At 45.3% G+C, this 16,081-nt stretch overlaps 1 protein-coding gene across 1 annotated transcript; it reads left to right on the plus strand.

Moving 5' to 3' along the window:
• The first annotated feature begins 4,146 nt into the window (after positions 1-4,146).
• Positions 4,147-5,618, plus strand: LOC308461356 (olfactory receptor 4K3-like). Its single transcript, XM_080978217.1, has one exon. The coding sequence runs from the start codon at positions 4,633-4,635 to the stop codon at positions 5,590-5,592; it is 960 nt and encodes a 319-aa protein (XP_080834343.1). The 5' UTR covers positions 4,147-4,632; the 3' UTR covers positions 5,593-5,618.
• Positions 5,619-16,081: the final 10,463 nt, after the last annotated feature.

Raw genomic sequence — 16,081 nt, forward strand, 5'->3', positions numbered from 1 at the left:
TCCAAGTAAATATATGGTCAGATATAGGGACAAACCAAGATGCTACTAACAAGAATTTAATTGTTTCAATACACATTGAAACAGACTTGAAACAGTCTTGAAGCCCATACTGAAGGGAGGTTTCAACCTTGTGGACTTTTCTCCACTCTTAGAAGGATGGGTGGGGAAATCCAAAATTGACTTTTCTTTACTTATACCTCTGTAAGTCCAATACAGGTCACTGGATTCTATTCTAATTTCTTGGGGTTTCTATAACTAAGGGTTATGCTCAAGCATTTTGTTTTGTCCTTTTAAATGACACTTATTTCTTTAGATTTAGGAGTGTGAATGTATTAGGGTACTAGGATTAAAAGAAACCTGTGACTGTACTGCATTGCACTGATTAGATTGTAACAACTGAGATGTCTTTTTTCCAAGACCACAGTGTAATAAAAGTTTGCTTTTGAAATTCTCTGTGTTGTGAATTTCTTGGTTTGGAATTGTTTAGGCACACATTCAAGGCATCATGTGTTTGACTCCCACAACATATCCACCTCTCACGTGTGTGTGTTTTGGGGTTCATGGGTGTATCATGTATGCACACATGTTCCTAAAGGCACATGTAATATTGGTGGTGGACTGCCTGAGCACCTGGGAAATAGTATAGCCACAAATTAACTTGCTAATCTTGTCATCCACTTAATAACATGTCCTTCCTTCCCTCCTTCCTTCCTGGTAGGTACAGTGGGATATTATTCAATTGCTGGAGGTGGTGAGATCACACATTTGGAAAACTTGTGGGGGAATCAAACCCTTGTTTCTTACCACCTTTTTTGATCCCTTGCCATCTACCCAGGAAACCAAACCAGAAGTCAAACCAACACACAGTGCACCCTTGTGGACTGCTGTGTAGCATGTTCCTTAGTGACAAATAATTACTTTTTTCTCTAGCTCCCCAAGAGCAGAAAGAGCAGATAAGGCACCAATTAATGCAGTCCCCTTTCAAAAAGAATGAGCAATTAATCACACACAAACACACGGTCTATTTACTCTTGACTTGCTGGTCAGCCTTTGGAGCAGATAGATCATCACCAGAGATGTCTCATGTGCATAGCACTCATAGGCAGCAGATGGAACCGGATCAATCGGCTCCAAACTGATGCTGATCCTGAGTAGAAGAAATTGCTGCTGAAAACCTCAAGAAATATCTGCTGGGATTTGCAGGTGGGTGAAAAAATAGATGAGGGTGTATTGGATTTTTCCAAAACGCAGGTGCGAAATTCTGTGGAAGATGACATATTGCAGACTCCTCCAAGGAGCTGTCCAGCAGTTTCTATCTGCTGATCTGCTTTCTCCCCCTCTCTGTCTCCAGCGCTCCACATGCCTCCTATTGGTGGCTAGATTGTTTATGGGCATAGAGGCAGCATAGAGACTGGTCATCAATGTTAGGATGTGGTTCTCCATCCAGAACACTGGAAACTATATATAATACCTCCAGTATCGAAGGTGACATGTGTCTCAATGCTGGAGAACAGTGGAAGATGGCTGTTGCTGCTTTCAAGTTCTGTTCCTGGGTTTCTCATAGGCATCTGTTTGACTGCTGTCAGAAGACAGAACACTCAGCTTACCATAGCCTGATCTGGAATGGATTCGTCCCAGCATACTGTTGGAATACTGAGGTTAGGGAAGTGGTGTTCCTTTCTAAGGGAGAATATAAGGACATGAGAACTCCGAACTACCTTTCCAGGTCAGACACTGGCTATTATACACATAGCAGTTCATTCCATTTCCCCAGTGTTTCCCTGCCTGTTAATTTTCACATTCCATTATACAATGTAAAAACCACATCCAGAACTATAGAAGGGTATAGCAGATGTTTAGCCCTCGTTTCCGTATTATTTGCAAAGGATTTTTTTTTGGCAGCAAACAGCACAGAAATTAGCACCAAAGTTTTGCTATGTTCAACTATAGTTCTGGAAGTAGCTTTTATGTCGTGTGAAAGCTCAAATATAATGTGGAAATGAACAGTTAGAGAAATGTCAGAGAAATGGAATAAACTGACATGTGAATGCAACTTATGACCAACTAGCTGACTACTCTTTCAGCTGCAGGAAAATGCAGGAGGGGAGAGAATGCTTTTCTGCGCAGGTCTGGTTTGTGGGTTTCCCAAAAGAGTCTGTTTGGGCACTGTGAGAGTAGTACACTGGATTAGATGAGCCATTGGCCTGATCCAGGAGGGTTCCCTGGTCTTCTTTAAGGGGGGAAACAAAATCCACCTCAAAACAGCCCAGTGAGACTGAACATGCCCAGTGGTCACAAGAGTTCTAACATCCTTTTCTGGGATTGTGTAGTGGCAGTGGGGAGATGGAAAACTGGGAGGGGGAGAATGGAGGGGAGAGATGGGTAGCTAAGACACTGAGACACTCCACAGAGCAACATTTTCTTCTCTTCTCTTCTCTTCTATTAACGTCTACAAAATTAGATCCGTCAGAGTGTCACCAAGAGTAGATAACTGTGGCAACTCTACTTTCATTTCCAACAACCTTTTATGTGCAGGGAACAAGGGGAGCAGGGTTCAAACAACTGTGAGGAGGGGAAAGATCTGGGTTCAAACTCACCACCCCACATTTATTGAAATATACCTTGTTAGAAAGGGAGGGTGGAACCAAGGTCAAGGATAGATGTGAAAAGGGAGGAGGAAGCAAAAGTTAAACCTCAGTTGAGCGTAGAATTTTAAGGCCAGTCTTTAAACAGCACAATAGGAGTGGATGCAGTTTAGTAATGAAGGTAGACAAAGGGGTACATTCAAAGTCTGCCAGATCTGCTTCTCACAGTGCTGAGATCCACTTTCTTTCACCTGACCCAGTAGTGATGGTGGTGGTGCTAAATAAAAGATGCATTGTGAGGGCACAGCTCCTGCTTTCTTCTTCATGGTCTCCTCCAGAGGCTAACATCCCCCTAGAATCTTATTCAATCTCCTCCTTCAGGAGCTCTGAAGAGTTCCAATGGCCTTTCTGTGCTCCAGGCACCCCATAGGGTTATATTGCCTTTTGGAAAATGGTCTGTTTCTTAGGAAAATGTATAGTTGGTGTGCGGACAAAACTTTAGGAAGAAGGACAGTATATTTTAGAGGAATTGATAAGATGGGGAAGGGGCCTAGCTCAGTGATGAACCATCTGATCTGCACTCAGAAGGTCCCAGGTTTGATCCCCAGAATCTCCAAGTAGAGTTGTGAATTTTCTCTTGTCTGAATCCCTGAAAAGCCGCTTCCTGTCAATGTAGACAAGTACTAAGCTAAATGGACACTATCTGACCCAATATATGGCAGCTTCTGATCTTTCTAAAAGACAAAAAAAAAAACCCTACACTAGTTTTCTGAAGAAATATAAAATTGACTTTCTCCTTTCTCAATGAACTTGCATTCCCACACATTTTATTATGGGAATTTCACCCTTTGGTATTTACAGGGGCAGGAATTCAATTCATTCTGTTATTGGCATACAAAAGATGAGGTGAAGTCTGTACAGTTCAACCGCCCTGAGATCTTTGAATGAACGGTAGTATATAAATTTAAATATAAAGAGGGGGGAAATAAAGAAAAGACCTCAAAAGGGAAAAAAATGAAAAGGAATAAAAGGAAAGTCAGTGAGCATGGAAGAAAGTAAAGAAATAAAAAAAATCTGTTGGGAAGTTACTTCATTCCCATGACTCCTATTACTATCTCTCTATTTCAGTTTGGTTGTTTATGTTTAACCTTTGCAATTCACCTCCTTTCGGAACCTGCACTAGTTTTATTTGTTCATCTATTCTCTGCAACATTCTTTCTCTATTTCTCAAGCATTGATTTGACATACTTCTTTTTTGAGTCTAATAATGTTACAAGACGTGGTCGAGAGTGCCTTCTCATTCTTTCCATGGGTAGGTTAATATCCAGCCTCTCTTGCGATCTATAAGCAACTTGAACATTTTTATAGCAATCAGTTCTCTGTTCTAATATACAATTAGCTTAAAGTTATGCCCCATTTGCCCCTGATCTTTTTTTGTTTGTGTAGGGATGTAAACATTTTTAATTCCCTTCTTTTATTCAAAACATGACGGAGTATGATTGCAAGTCTCTCAATATGGTGTCCATTTCTAAGCAATTTCTCACTTGTCCAGTACCTAAACCTGATGGTTTCTTTGACACACAACTGATGGACTTGAGCAAACTGCACCTTGGATAGTCAGTCTTTCTTTTTTGTGGCATGTATGATTTATTCATTGCTCCAACTATGACTCAGTGTAAGGCAGTAACATATAAATAAATCAAAGACAGGAAACCTATGACCCTTCAGATGTTGGTAGGACTCATCCACAGCCAGCCTTGTCAGTGGTCAAAGAGAAAGGAAGTTGGAGTTCCACAACACCTGAAAAGCCACATATTCTCCATCCCTGGCTCCTCATACAAACAATAGTAAGTTAGATTGGGGAACAGTCTGAATCACTATAAGTCCTGCAATAATGTAGGAACCACTCAGACTGGAGTCTCAGCACCCAGCTGAGAAGAATAACACACAAGACACACCCTTTGCTGATTTCACCTAAAACTGTGAAGCAAGTATCTCATTACTCTCTCCTTTCTGCCCAATTTTCACAGTGATACACAAGGAGGGAATGGTGTGGTCAAACCAGACCATGACGACCGAGTTTGTCCTACTGGGCCTCTCTGAAACCTGGGAATTCCAACTCATCTTATTTGTCTTCTTCCTCCTCCTCTACATGAGTACTCTCTTCAGCAACACTCTCATAATCTTCGCAATTTTCAGGGATCACCGTCTTTCAGACTCACCCATGTTCTTTCTGCTGGCTCATTTGGCTTTCCTGGACCTCTGCCTGTGCTCCTTTGCCACTCCAAGATCTCTCTTTGATTACCTTGCCCATCACCATGTCATCTCCTTCCATGGCTGCATGACACAAATCTTCTGCCTCCACTTCTTTGGAGGCATTGAGATGCTCCTGCTGATTGTTATGGCCTATGACCGGTATGTGGCCATCTCCCATCCTCTCCGCTATGCCTCACTCATGAACCGAAACCATTGCATGGCACTTCTCCTTGCCTCCTGGGCTGGTGGACTCCTCCATGCTACTGTGCAATTGGCTTTCATCATTAATGTGCCTTTTTGTGGACCCAATCAGGTGGACAGCTTCTATTGTGACCTCCCCTTGGTCATCAAGTTGGCCTGCACTGACACCTACCCCCTGGAGGTCATGATGGTCACCAACAGTGGCATTTTGTCACTGGTGTGTTTCATTGGCTTGCTTCTCTCGTATGGATTCATTCTCTACACAGTCTGCTCCCGGGGTCCCTCTGAAGGGACCACCAAGGCTGCCTCCACATGCACCTCTCACCTCATCGTGGTCACCATGTACTTTGGACCTATTATGTTTATTTACTTGCGTCCGTACACCCGGTTCATGATTGATAAGGTACTCTCTGTCTTCTACACTTCCATCACCCCCTTGCTGAACCCAGCTATCTATGCTTTGAAGAATAAAGAGATGAAGGCTGCCTTGGGAAGTCTTTTGTCAAGGCTTTCTGGGCGGGTTTCCACTCAAGGCCAGGTCTGCCGTTAGGCAGCTTGCAGAGGCCCCCTGTGATGGCTGACACAAAAAAGCAGCAAACTTTTATTTTATTTACAGTTCCCCTTGCACACAAGGTGTGGGTAAAGTGGACAGGGATAAGTTTTCCTCCTTCTCTCCTAATTCCAGAACCCGGGCTCATCCCATGGAGCTGAAAAGGAAGCACTTCTTTACACATCACACTGCTGAACAAGCGAACTTACTACCACAAGTGAAAAATACACATGGACTTATAAAATTAGCATTTACTTCCGTCAACCTCTCTGAACAGCTCTGCGCCCTAACGGTGATACAAATCACCCCCTCCTTGCTTATCAGTTTGACCATCGGCAGGGAAGCTGCATGGCTGTGGAGAGGGAGAGAGTTGAAGTGACCATAGCCCCTGGTCAGTTGGCAAAGGATGAATATGGCCTTCAGGACAATGTCTTTTTATATTTAGGCCATCTCAGTCTTTCAGTCTGCCAAGCACATCAGCTGTTTTGAAATAGGCAGTTTTAATAAATATATTATTCCTGGACTGCATTGCATTGCATTGCATTTATACACTACCTTTCTGCCCAAAAACCAAAAGTGGTTTGAAATTTTATAGAAACCATTGGTTTATTCCTTGGGCATTTCAGTGGTTTGGGTTACTTATTGCAAGTGCTGTTGCTTTACTCCTAGAAGATATAACATGCTGTCACAACAGAAAGCCCACAATCTTTTTAGCAGACAGCCCTAGCTGTACACAAACTCTGTTTTCATGGGTGAACATGCACTTTGACAGCATTCCCAAGGGAAAATTCACCAGTATTTTCTTTTGTGTCTGTAGGTGTATATTTTTAAAAGAAAATTCTACCTGGACACAGAGAGCCTATTGTTTGTGAAGACAGGGAACTTTTTATCATAGATTCTTAAAATGACATAAGGAACGTGTGGCAGTACAATCTCTCTTTTTTTGAAATATTTTTTATTTTATAGTTTACAAAAAAAATAAAATAGGAGGGGTGTAACAAAACAAAGGGCCAGAAGGTTTTGATTGGTCCATTAAGTTTTTCTTTATTTTTAAAGCATTTTTAATGCTTTAAGGGTGGGGAGTAGTTTAATTTTAGCACTATTGTTTCTTGCTTTGCTCCTATTTTTATTATTCTGTTAAGTTATTATATAGTTTGCATTTTGCCTTTTAAGGGGACGGGTCAAGGCTGCCTGGGAGTTGGCCTCAGCCAATAGAATGGCTGGGGCAGGTTTCACGGGGGGAATGTATTGGGACACCCGATCTCAGTGATCACGGGCAGGAGGAGGAGTTACGCTAAGACCAGACCATGTCATTACCGAGGAGGCAGGTTTAGTCGTTATTTGAGGACTATCCCTGCCTCCAGGTCTGGTCCTGACCGGAAGGATACTGGAATCAGCAAGGGAAACCCACATGACCTGAAAGTATTGCTGTGCAATGCCAGGTCAATGATGAATAAAACCACTGCCATCCACGACCTGATTGTGGATGGAGGATTTGACCTGGCATGTGTGACAGAGACCTGGTTGGATGAAGCAGATGGGCCTGTCCTTGCCGCTGCTTGCCCACCGGGTTTCTCTTACGCACAGCAACCCAGGTCATGTGGGCGGGGAGGGGGGGTTGCAGTGATTTTTAGGAAGTCATTAGTCTGCACCAGGCGTCCTATTGGGAAGACCCAGTTCTCTGAGTGCATGTTCTGGAAGTTGGGCAATAGGGGCAGTACAGGATTCCTATTGGTGTACCAACCTCCCTGCTGCACCAAGGATTCCCTGCCCGAGCTGCTTCAGGTTGTGGCGGATATGCTCCTGGAGACACCTAGCTTGGTTGTCCTGGGGGATTTTAACATCCATGCCGACACGACCTTACAAGGGGCCGCTTGGGACTTCGTGGAAAGCATGGCCTCCATGGGGCTGTCCCTGAATAAGTTTGGCCCAACTCATAGCCGCGGACATGCCTTAGACTTGACGTTTACCTCTACGGATGTTGGTGATCTGACATTAACTAAAAGCGAAACAAAAGAAGTGCCATGGTCAGATCACTTCCTGGTGCAACTGGACTTCTCCGCGACCCTTCCCCTCTGCAGGGAGGTGGGACCAATTCAGATGGTCTGCCCCCGCCACCTAATGGATCCAATTGGTTTCCAGAGAGTGGTAGGGGATGTTTTATCCCAAGTTGATGGCCTTTCAGCTGATTCCCTGGTGGCCCGCTGGAATGTGGAGTTAACCAGGGCTATTGACTGTCTGGCTCTGAAGCGCCCTCTCCGATTGCATGGAGCCCGGACAGCCCCATGGTTTTCCCCGGAGCTGAGGGCGATGAAACAATCATTGAGACGGCTAGAGCACCGGTGGTGGAAAACTCATTCTGAATCAGACCGGACATGGGCTAGAGCTCAACGTCGAGCCTACCAAGTGGCAATGGCAACGGCGAAGAGTGCCTTCTTCGCCGCCTCCATTGCATCTGCAGAAAACAGCAACAGGAGACATTTTCAGGTCGTTCGCAATCTATCGGAACCGCCTGCACCACCGGGGCCACAAGATATCCTGCAATGCCTTTGCAAAGTTTTTTGCAGATAAAGTCGCTCAGATTCAGAAGGAGGTAGACTGCACCGTGAGAGCAGGGCCAGGGCGGGAGAGTGCAAGAGTTCCGTCTAGTCCTGTTACATGGGATCAATTCCAATCTGTTACCTCCGAGGATGTGGACAGGCTGCTTGGACAAGTGAAACCGACCACCTGTCTCCTTGATCCTTGCCCATCCTGGCTGATAAAAGCGAGCCGGGACGGGCTGGGCGATGGGCTCTACAGGGTGGTGAATGCTTCCCTCTGTGAGGGAGGCTTCCCAGACCCGCTGAAAGAGGCGGTCATTAAACCGCTTCTTAAAAAAACATCTTTAGACCCAGCCAATTTGGCCAACTATCGCCCAGTCACAAATTTACCATTCTTGGGCAAGGTGATTGAGCGGGTGGTTGCCAAACAACTCCAAGCACGCCTGGAGGATGCGGACCACTTGGATCCCTTCCAATCGGGATTCAGGCCTCACCATGGGACTGAAACTGCCTTGGTCGCGCTGGTTGATGATCTCCGGCAGGCTAGGGACAAAGGTGAGAGCTGTTTCCTAGTTCTGCTGGATCTCTCAGCGGCCTTTGACACCATCGACCATAACATCCTTCTGGACCGTCTAGAGGGGCTGGGAGCTGGGGGCACTGTTATACGGTGGTTCCGCTCCTTTCTCCTGGGCCGTGTCCAGAAAGTGGTGGTGGGGGATGAGTGTTCAGACCCCTGGGCTCTCACTTGTGGGGTGCCTCAGGGTTCCGTCCTCTCCCCCATGCTTTTTAATATCTATATGAAGCCGCTGGATCATCAGGGGGTTTGGGCTGGGTGTTCATCAGTATGCAGATGACACCCAGCTCTACCTCTCCTTTAAATCAGAACCAGTGAAGGCGGTGAAGGTCCTGTGTGAGTGCCTGGAGGCGGTTGGAGGGTGGATGGTGGCTAACAGATTGAGGTTGAATCCTGACAAGACAGAAGTACTGTTTTTGGGGGACAGGGGGCGGGCGGGTGTGGGGGATTCCTTGGTCCTGAATGGGGTAACTGTGCCCCTGAAGGACCAGGTGCGCAGCCTGGGAGTCATTTTGGACTCACAGCTGTCCATGGAGGCACAGGTTAATTCTCTGTCCAGGGCAGCTGTCTACCAGCTCCACCTGGTACGCAGGCTAAGACCCTACCTGCCCGCAGACTGTCTTGCCAGAGTGGTGCATGCTCTAGTTATCTCCCGCTTGGACTACTGCAACACGCTCTACGTGGGGCTACCTTTGAAGGTGACCCGGAAACTGCAATTAATCCAGAATGCGGCAGCTAGACTGGTGACTGGGAGTGGCCTCCGGGACCACATAGCACCGGTTCTGAGAGATCTGCATTGGCTCCCAGTACATTTCCGAGCACAATTCAAAGTGTTGGTGCTGACCTTTAAAGCCCTGAACGGCCTCGGTCCTGTATATCTGAAGGAGCGTCTCCACCCCCATCGTTCAGCCCGGACACTGAGATCCAGCGCCAGGGCCTTCTGGCAGTTCCCTCATTGTGAGAAGTGAGGTTACAGGGAACCAGACAGAGGGCCTTCTCGGTAGTGGCGCCTGCCCTGTGGAATGCCCTCCCACCAGATGTCAAGGCAATAAACAACTATTTTACTTTTAAAAGACAGCTGAAGGCAGCCCTCTTTAGGGAAGTTTTTAATGTCTGATGCTGTACTGTTTTTAATATTCAGTTGGAAGCCGCCCAGAGTGGCTGGGGAAACCCAGCCAGATGGGCGGGGTAAAAATAATAAATTATTATTATTATAATGTAACAAATATCAGCACCCTTCCATAATAAACCCTCTCTTGTTTTCTCCTATGTCAAAATATTCTCCACTCACTATTTGCAAGGAAATGCCCTTTAAGAATTGCTCCCCTTCAGGCAAGAGCAAGGAACCTGGGACCCTCCAAATATTGCTAGACCACAACTCCCATCATCTTTGACCATTGGACATGCTGCCTGGGGCTGATGAGGATTGAAGTCCAACAGAATCTGGAGAGTTACAGGTTCCCTGTGCCGGCCTTAGGTCACCTTCCACACATCTGTGTTTAATGCCCGGCACAGCACTTAACAGCCAGTCAAAACTTTCACTCCTTCACAGCCACTAGCCCAGGGGTAGGCAACCTGAGGCCCGTGGGCCGGATCTGGCCCAATCACCTTCTCAATCTGGCCCACAGACGGTCTGGGAATCAGCGTGTTTTTACATGAGTAGAATGTGTGCTTTTATTTAAAATGTGTCTCTGGGTTATTTGTGGGGCATAGAAATTCATTCATTTTTTTCCCCAAAGTATAGTCTAGCCCACCACATGGTCTGAGGGACAGTGGACCGGCCCATGGCTGAAAAAGGTTGCTGACCCCTGCTCTAGCCTACCTAAATGGAAGTGAAATCTTGAAAAAACAGCAGCATATTCAAAGCCTTCAGAGCGGCTTCGGTGTATTCCAATCTGGCCATTTACGAAGCATCAATGCCTCCTAGTGGCCATTTAGTCTCATTTATTTTTGGACATTCCTTTCCATGAAGCTCACAAACGTTATCTTAGTTGTTTCTGCAACTGCCTTGTAAGATGGATCACTAATGTGACATTTGTGCTAAGTTTGTGAGCATGATGCTTTGAATAAAATAGCTATGGTGATTTTTTTGTGGATAGGCCATCAAATTCACTCCCACAAGATGGTTATCAACCTGGATGACTTTAAAAGAGGATTATACAAATTCATGGAGGTTAAGGCTATCAGTGGCTACTAACCCTAACAAGTATGTTCTACCTCCACAGATGGAGGAAGTATGCCTCTGACCAGTTAATGGAAATAGCAAGTTGGAAGAAGGCTATTGCACCCAGGTCCTGTGCAATAATCACAGGCATCTGGTTGGCCACTGTGAGAGCAGGAAGCTTTGGGCTCATTCAGCGGGCACTTACTCCTTTTGTTCTTTAAAGGGGGGGGGGAATAACCCGATGAGGACTGAACATGCCATCAGCCACAGAATGCCAACTGCCTGTTATTGTCAGCTCCTAAGCAAATGAAGGAACAGCAGACCAAACAAGACAGAAGTCAGCTCACCTATAGCCTAAGCTAAGAGTTTCCTAACGTAGAGCAAAGTCACGCTGGTAAATTTGGAAGCCCTTGGCAGGAATGGACTTTGATAGGATGGTTGTCACAGTCTGGTTCACAGGCGATCTAAGTCCCGGCTGGAGAAGTCAGGACCGGGGGCAAGATGGCAGGGTGGGAGCAGGAATGGGAGTCCAGAAGCCAGGAAGCTAAGAGTCTGAGGATCAGGAAGCAAGGAGTCACAAAGTCAGGGGTCCAAGGATCAAGAAGCAAGGAGTCAAGGAGCAAAACGCAGCAAGGCAGGGAACGTGTTGCTGTGGCAAAGAGCCAAAGGGAAATGCTGACCTTATATCCCTTCCTGGCTCTTGCCACCAGGTGCTGTGAGTTACCAATTGGCCTCACCTGTGCGGCCACGCCTTGCCTCTTCAGAACAAACTTAGGAAGGCCCCAGTCCTGCAAAGTCCTACTGGTCACAGGGCCTGGCTCCTGCATGTGCTCCTGACAATGGTGCCCTGAGCAATGACAAAATTTGGCGCCCCCTCTAAATATTTCTTATTTTCACAATAATTCCTTTCGGTAGAGTTGCTTTTTTGTGGATCTACTCAATAGGCTGACAAAAACAGAAGTTGTTGTTTTTGTAATGCGCCCTCTTGGCTCAGCACCCTGTGCAGGGGGACTACCTACACCGCCCAAAATCCAGCACTGCCCTTGGCCTCATTTGTTTCCCTGCTCAGTTTTTCCCTCCCTTGGGATAAAAGAAGGGCATAGGAGGCGCAGATGCAATTTCTCAAGCTGATTTCTAGTTTTTAACAAGGTCCCCAAGGTATGGAGCTGGGCTCACCTCCAGGGCCATCATGAGAACAAGTCCTGTTCTTCCTTCAGTGAGCAACATACCTCCTGGGCTCAGAGAAGATAAAGATGTGAGCAGTGATACAGACCTGAGAACGGGGCGGGGGGGGGGGATACCTTCCCTATCCCACCGAAGAATGTGGATGCTACGTTGCTTTCAAGAAACCTTTGTTCTCCAGTTCCCTTCTACTTTTCCTAATGCCTCCCATTCTCCCTTTATCAATGGGAACCAGGTAAGTGTCTGAGCTAGTTCTTGTCTTTGGTAATATTTTTAATCTCAGAAATCCCTTTGTCTGTGAACAACACCCATTATTCCAGAACACCAAACCTGTTCCCAACTGTATGTGTTTGCTGTCAAACCTGTTCCCAACTGTATGTGTTTGCTCCAATCTCTTGAGTATTTGGGCTCCTCCAGATTCCTCATTCATCTTGATTTGCTTGCACAAAGTTTATGCAGAAATTAGATTGAGCATTTTTTCTGATTTGTTGTGGGGCAGTTATATAACCACAAGCAATCTAACTTCATTTGTCTTAATTTTCTTGTGGGGCTTTCATGCATCTTCATGTTAATCATTTGTTCACCCCATACTTTTGGATGCAATTCCACACCACTTTCCAAACTGCAAACAGTCCAATTCTTTTTTTAAACTGGATTTGTTGCGCTAGGACGACAGAACCCTTAAGTCAACTTTAGTTGTGCAAACTTAAAGTTCTGTTTTGTGTTTGTCAAAATGCTGACATTTTGGAAGTGTCATTTGTTTGGAGTGTGCAAAACAGACCTAAGCAATAACAATGGGGAGGGAGGAAGGAAGTATTCCTCTACTCAACTCTAGTAAGTATCATGTTTGCTATGAAGATCCTGGTTTCCTGCAGCAATGGTGTAAAAGGTGGGCACATCTTAAACATGGAAGAAGAAGGCAAGGCAGAAAGAATATGATCTATTCTAGAAATGAATAGCACAAAAAACTGCTTTGACCTAATGGTTTAGTATAAATTAATGCTTTGATACAGCCTCCTTGCTTCCTTAAAGGCTGACAGCTGAGGAGTTTTAGTGCAGCTCTATCAAAAGATTTGCTTGACATCCTGACCAAAGAACAATGGCAAAATAATTTGACAGAATACGCAGAGCTAGCATACATGACAGTGAAAATAAGAAATAAAGATGAAACTCTGATAAAGGATGAGTGGAAATACTTGGGAGAATATTTAAAAGATATATTTAAATTAACTTACGAGTAGGAATAACAGTAAGAGCAGCAGTGACCAACAATAAAGGCTATTTATAGGATAAAATGGGACACGGGTGGCGCTGTGGTTTAAACCACTGTACCGCTTGGACTTGCCAATCGGAAGGGCGGCAGTTCGAACCCGTGACGGGGTGAGCTCCCATTGTTCAGTCCCAGCTCCTGCCAACCTAGCAGTTCGAAAGCATGTCAAAATGCAATTAGATAAATAGGTACCACTCCAGCGGAAAGGTAAATGGCATTTCCATGCACTGCTCTGGTTTCGCCAGAGGCGGCTTACTCATGCTGGCCACATAACCCAGAAAAACTGCCTGCAGAAGCAGACAAACGCCGGCTCCCTTGGTCTGTAAAGCGAGATGAGCACCGCAACCCCAGAGTCGTTCGTGACTGGACTTAACTGCCAGGGGTCCCTTTACCTTTACCTATAGAATAAAATAGGATGGAAGAAAAGGATATGCAGCAAAATAAAGTTTGATTAGAATGCCATGGGGGTGGACTGGGAAGTCCTGAGAAAAGAGGGGTCTTGTTTAGTTTTGTTTTGGAAAATGCATGATGTATATTTAAAGTCTTAGAAATGTATAAAATAAATAAGGAATCAATTCCAAAAAAAGACTTGCTTGTCTGAAATTCAGTTTATTGAACATTCACCCTGATTGGTTTGTACAGAGCTTATGCAAAGATTAGACTACATCCGGTCTTGATTGAGTATTCATTCTGATTTGCTTGTGGGGTGTCCTCCATTAATTATTTGTTCATCCCACACTTTTCATGCGTTTCCATTTCACTTTCCAAATTGCAAAAAGTCTGTGGTTCGAAATGGATTTGTTGTGCAAGGGCAACAGAGCCCTTTATTCCACTTCAACTGCACAGACCTAAACTTCCAGTATGCACTTGAATCCATCCCTTAAAAGACTAACAGTCCACTCATATAGTAACCTTCTCATGTTAGTTTTACATACAAAGAGACAAGCAGAACACAGTGCATACAAGTGCACAGAACCAAGCGGGCAGCTCAGACTGCATCAGGCATTCAGAGAGCGGCTAGGGCAGCCCATCACTAAATTTGCACCACACTTTAGCAAGCTATTCCTAAACTCCTAACCCACACTCCCTTTCTCTATCCCTGTTTCTTCAACACTGCTAAAGAAAAAAGAAACCTCACACACTATACATTTCCCCCCTCTTCAACCAAACTGTTTAGTATTTCATCCGTAGATACGGAGGAATCTGTTAATTTTGGTTTCTCATTTTTCCAATACAAATTCTGTTCTCCATATTTCCACAGCAATTCACACATTTTTAAAAAAAATCCTCATGAAAATTTGTCAGCTTTTCAGTGCAAATTTCTCCTAATAAACACATTTTTTGCATGTAGTTTTGAAAAACATACACATTTTTGAAGGAATTTTCCCCAATTTAATGCATTTTGGTATATTTCCCACAGAGATAATCAGCTGACCATTCTGAACCACCAACCAGAGAAATGGTTGGCCAAAAGTCATAGTGTTTCGAAAAACTTAAGCTGCCACTCTGGGCAGCTTCCAACATAATAAAAACACAGCAAAGCATCAAACATTAAAAACTTTCCTATACAGGGCTGCCTTCCAATGTCTTCAGAAAGTTGTGTAGTGCTTTATCTCTTTGTCATCTGTTGGAGGGTGCCACTGCCAAGAAGGCCCTCTGCCTGGTTCCCTGTAACTTTACTTCTCTCAGTGAGGGAACCACCAGAAAGCCCTTGGAAGTGGACCTCAGTGTCCGGGCTGAACAATGGGGGTGGAGACGCTCCTTCAGGTATACAGGGCCAAGACCATTTAGGGCTTTAAAGGTCACCACAAGCACTTCAAATTGTGCTCGGAAATGTACTGGAGTGCCACTGACCTTTCCCCTGTTTTTTGTTTTTAAAAAACCAAGAAAGTGGATAATGACCTTTTAAATGCCTTTTAAAAATGGCAAGATTCACTCTGATGTTGCTCATATTTACTCCTTGTATTCCCCCATCCCAACTCTTGGTTGCAGCAGGTGGAAGCTGCAAGATGGAACATGGGAACCAGTCCATGGTGACAGAGTTTGTGCTGCTGGGACTCTCATATTTACTCCTTGTATTCCCCCATCCCAACTCTTGGTTGCAGCAGGTGTCAGTATCTTCAGCTCACAGGCAGAGGTACCTGGCCTCCCCCGAGGCAATTGAGCGAGATACTGTGTGTTTACCGTCCGTCTGCGACCTCCGGCAGGCTAGGTAAACAAACCCGGCGATTCTTCTCATTAGTCGTGAGAAGAACACACCCTCTGCTTTTCTGCTTCTCTCTCCCTCCCTGCATTCTCCCCAGGGAGGGGAAATGAGACAGACAGGAGTCCTTTCTACATGTTTTATTCCTGTCACTCAACAGTACATAGAAATGCGTCTGCACCCTTCAGTCTCCATCAGAAGAGTCACAACTCCTCCCCTGTACTTCCAGCACAGGTCAGATGACACACTCTGAGCTAACATCCGGTGCTCAGTACAGAGAATAGGCTCCACCTTTTCTCCAACAGTACATCTGCAAAACCACAACATCCTGTTTTGCATTCCAGCCATCTGGAGCTGGCTTTTGCCTTGGTGCTTTTTCCCAACATCCTCCCCCAAAAGCATCAATTGGCAAAACATGATCCAGAGAAGAGAACAAACAGTTGTTATACATATAACAGTCCCCTGTTGTTTCAGTTCCACCCTTGGAACTCCCCACCACTGGTTTCACCAGTGTACCTCTCTGGTTGTCTGGCTTCCAAGGAGTGAGTGCTTCTGC

Source organism: Podarcis pityusensis, assembly GCF_964106645.2.
Source record: "Podarcis pityusensis genome assembly, chromosome: 13".
In the NCBI taxonomy this organism is placed as follows: domain Eukaryota; kingdom Metazoa; phylum Chordata; class Lepidosauria; order Squamata; family Lacertidae; genus Podarcis; species Podarcis pityusensis.

Coding starts and splice junctions, on each gene's coding strand:
- LOC308461356 (XM_080978217.1), top strand. CDS start 4,633: ATGGTGTGGTCAAACCAGACCATGACGACCGAGTTTGTCCTACTGGGC.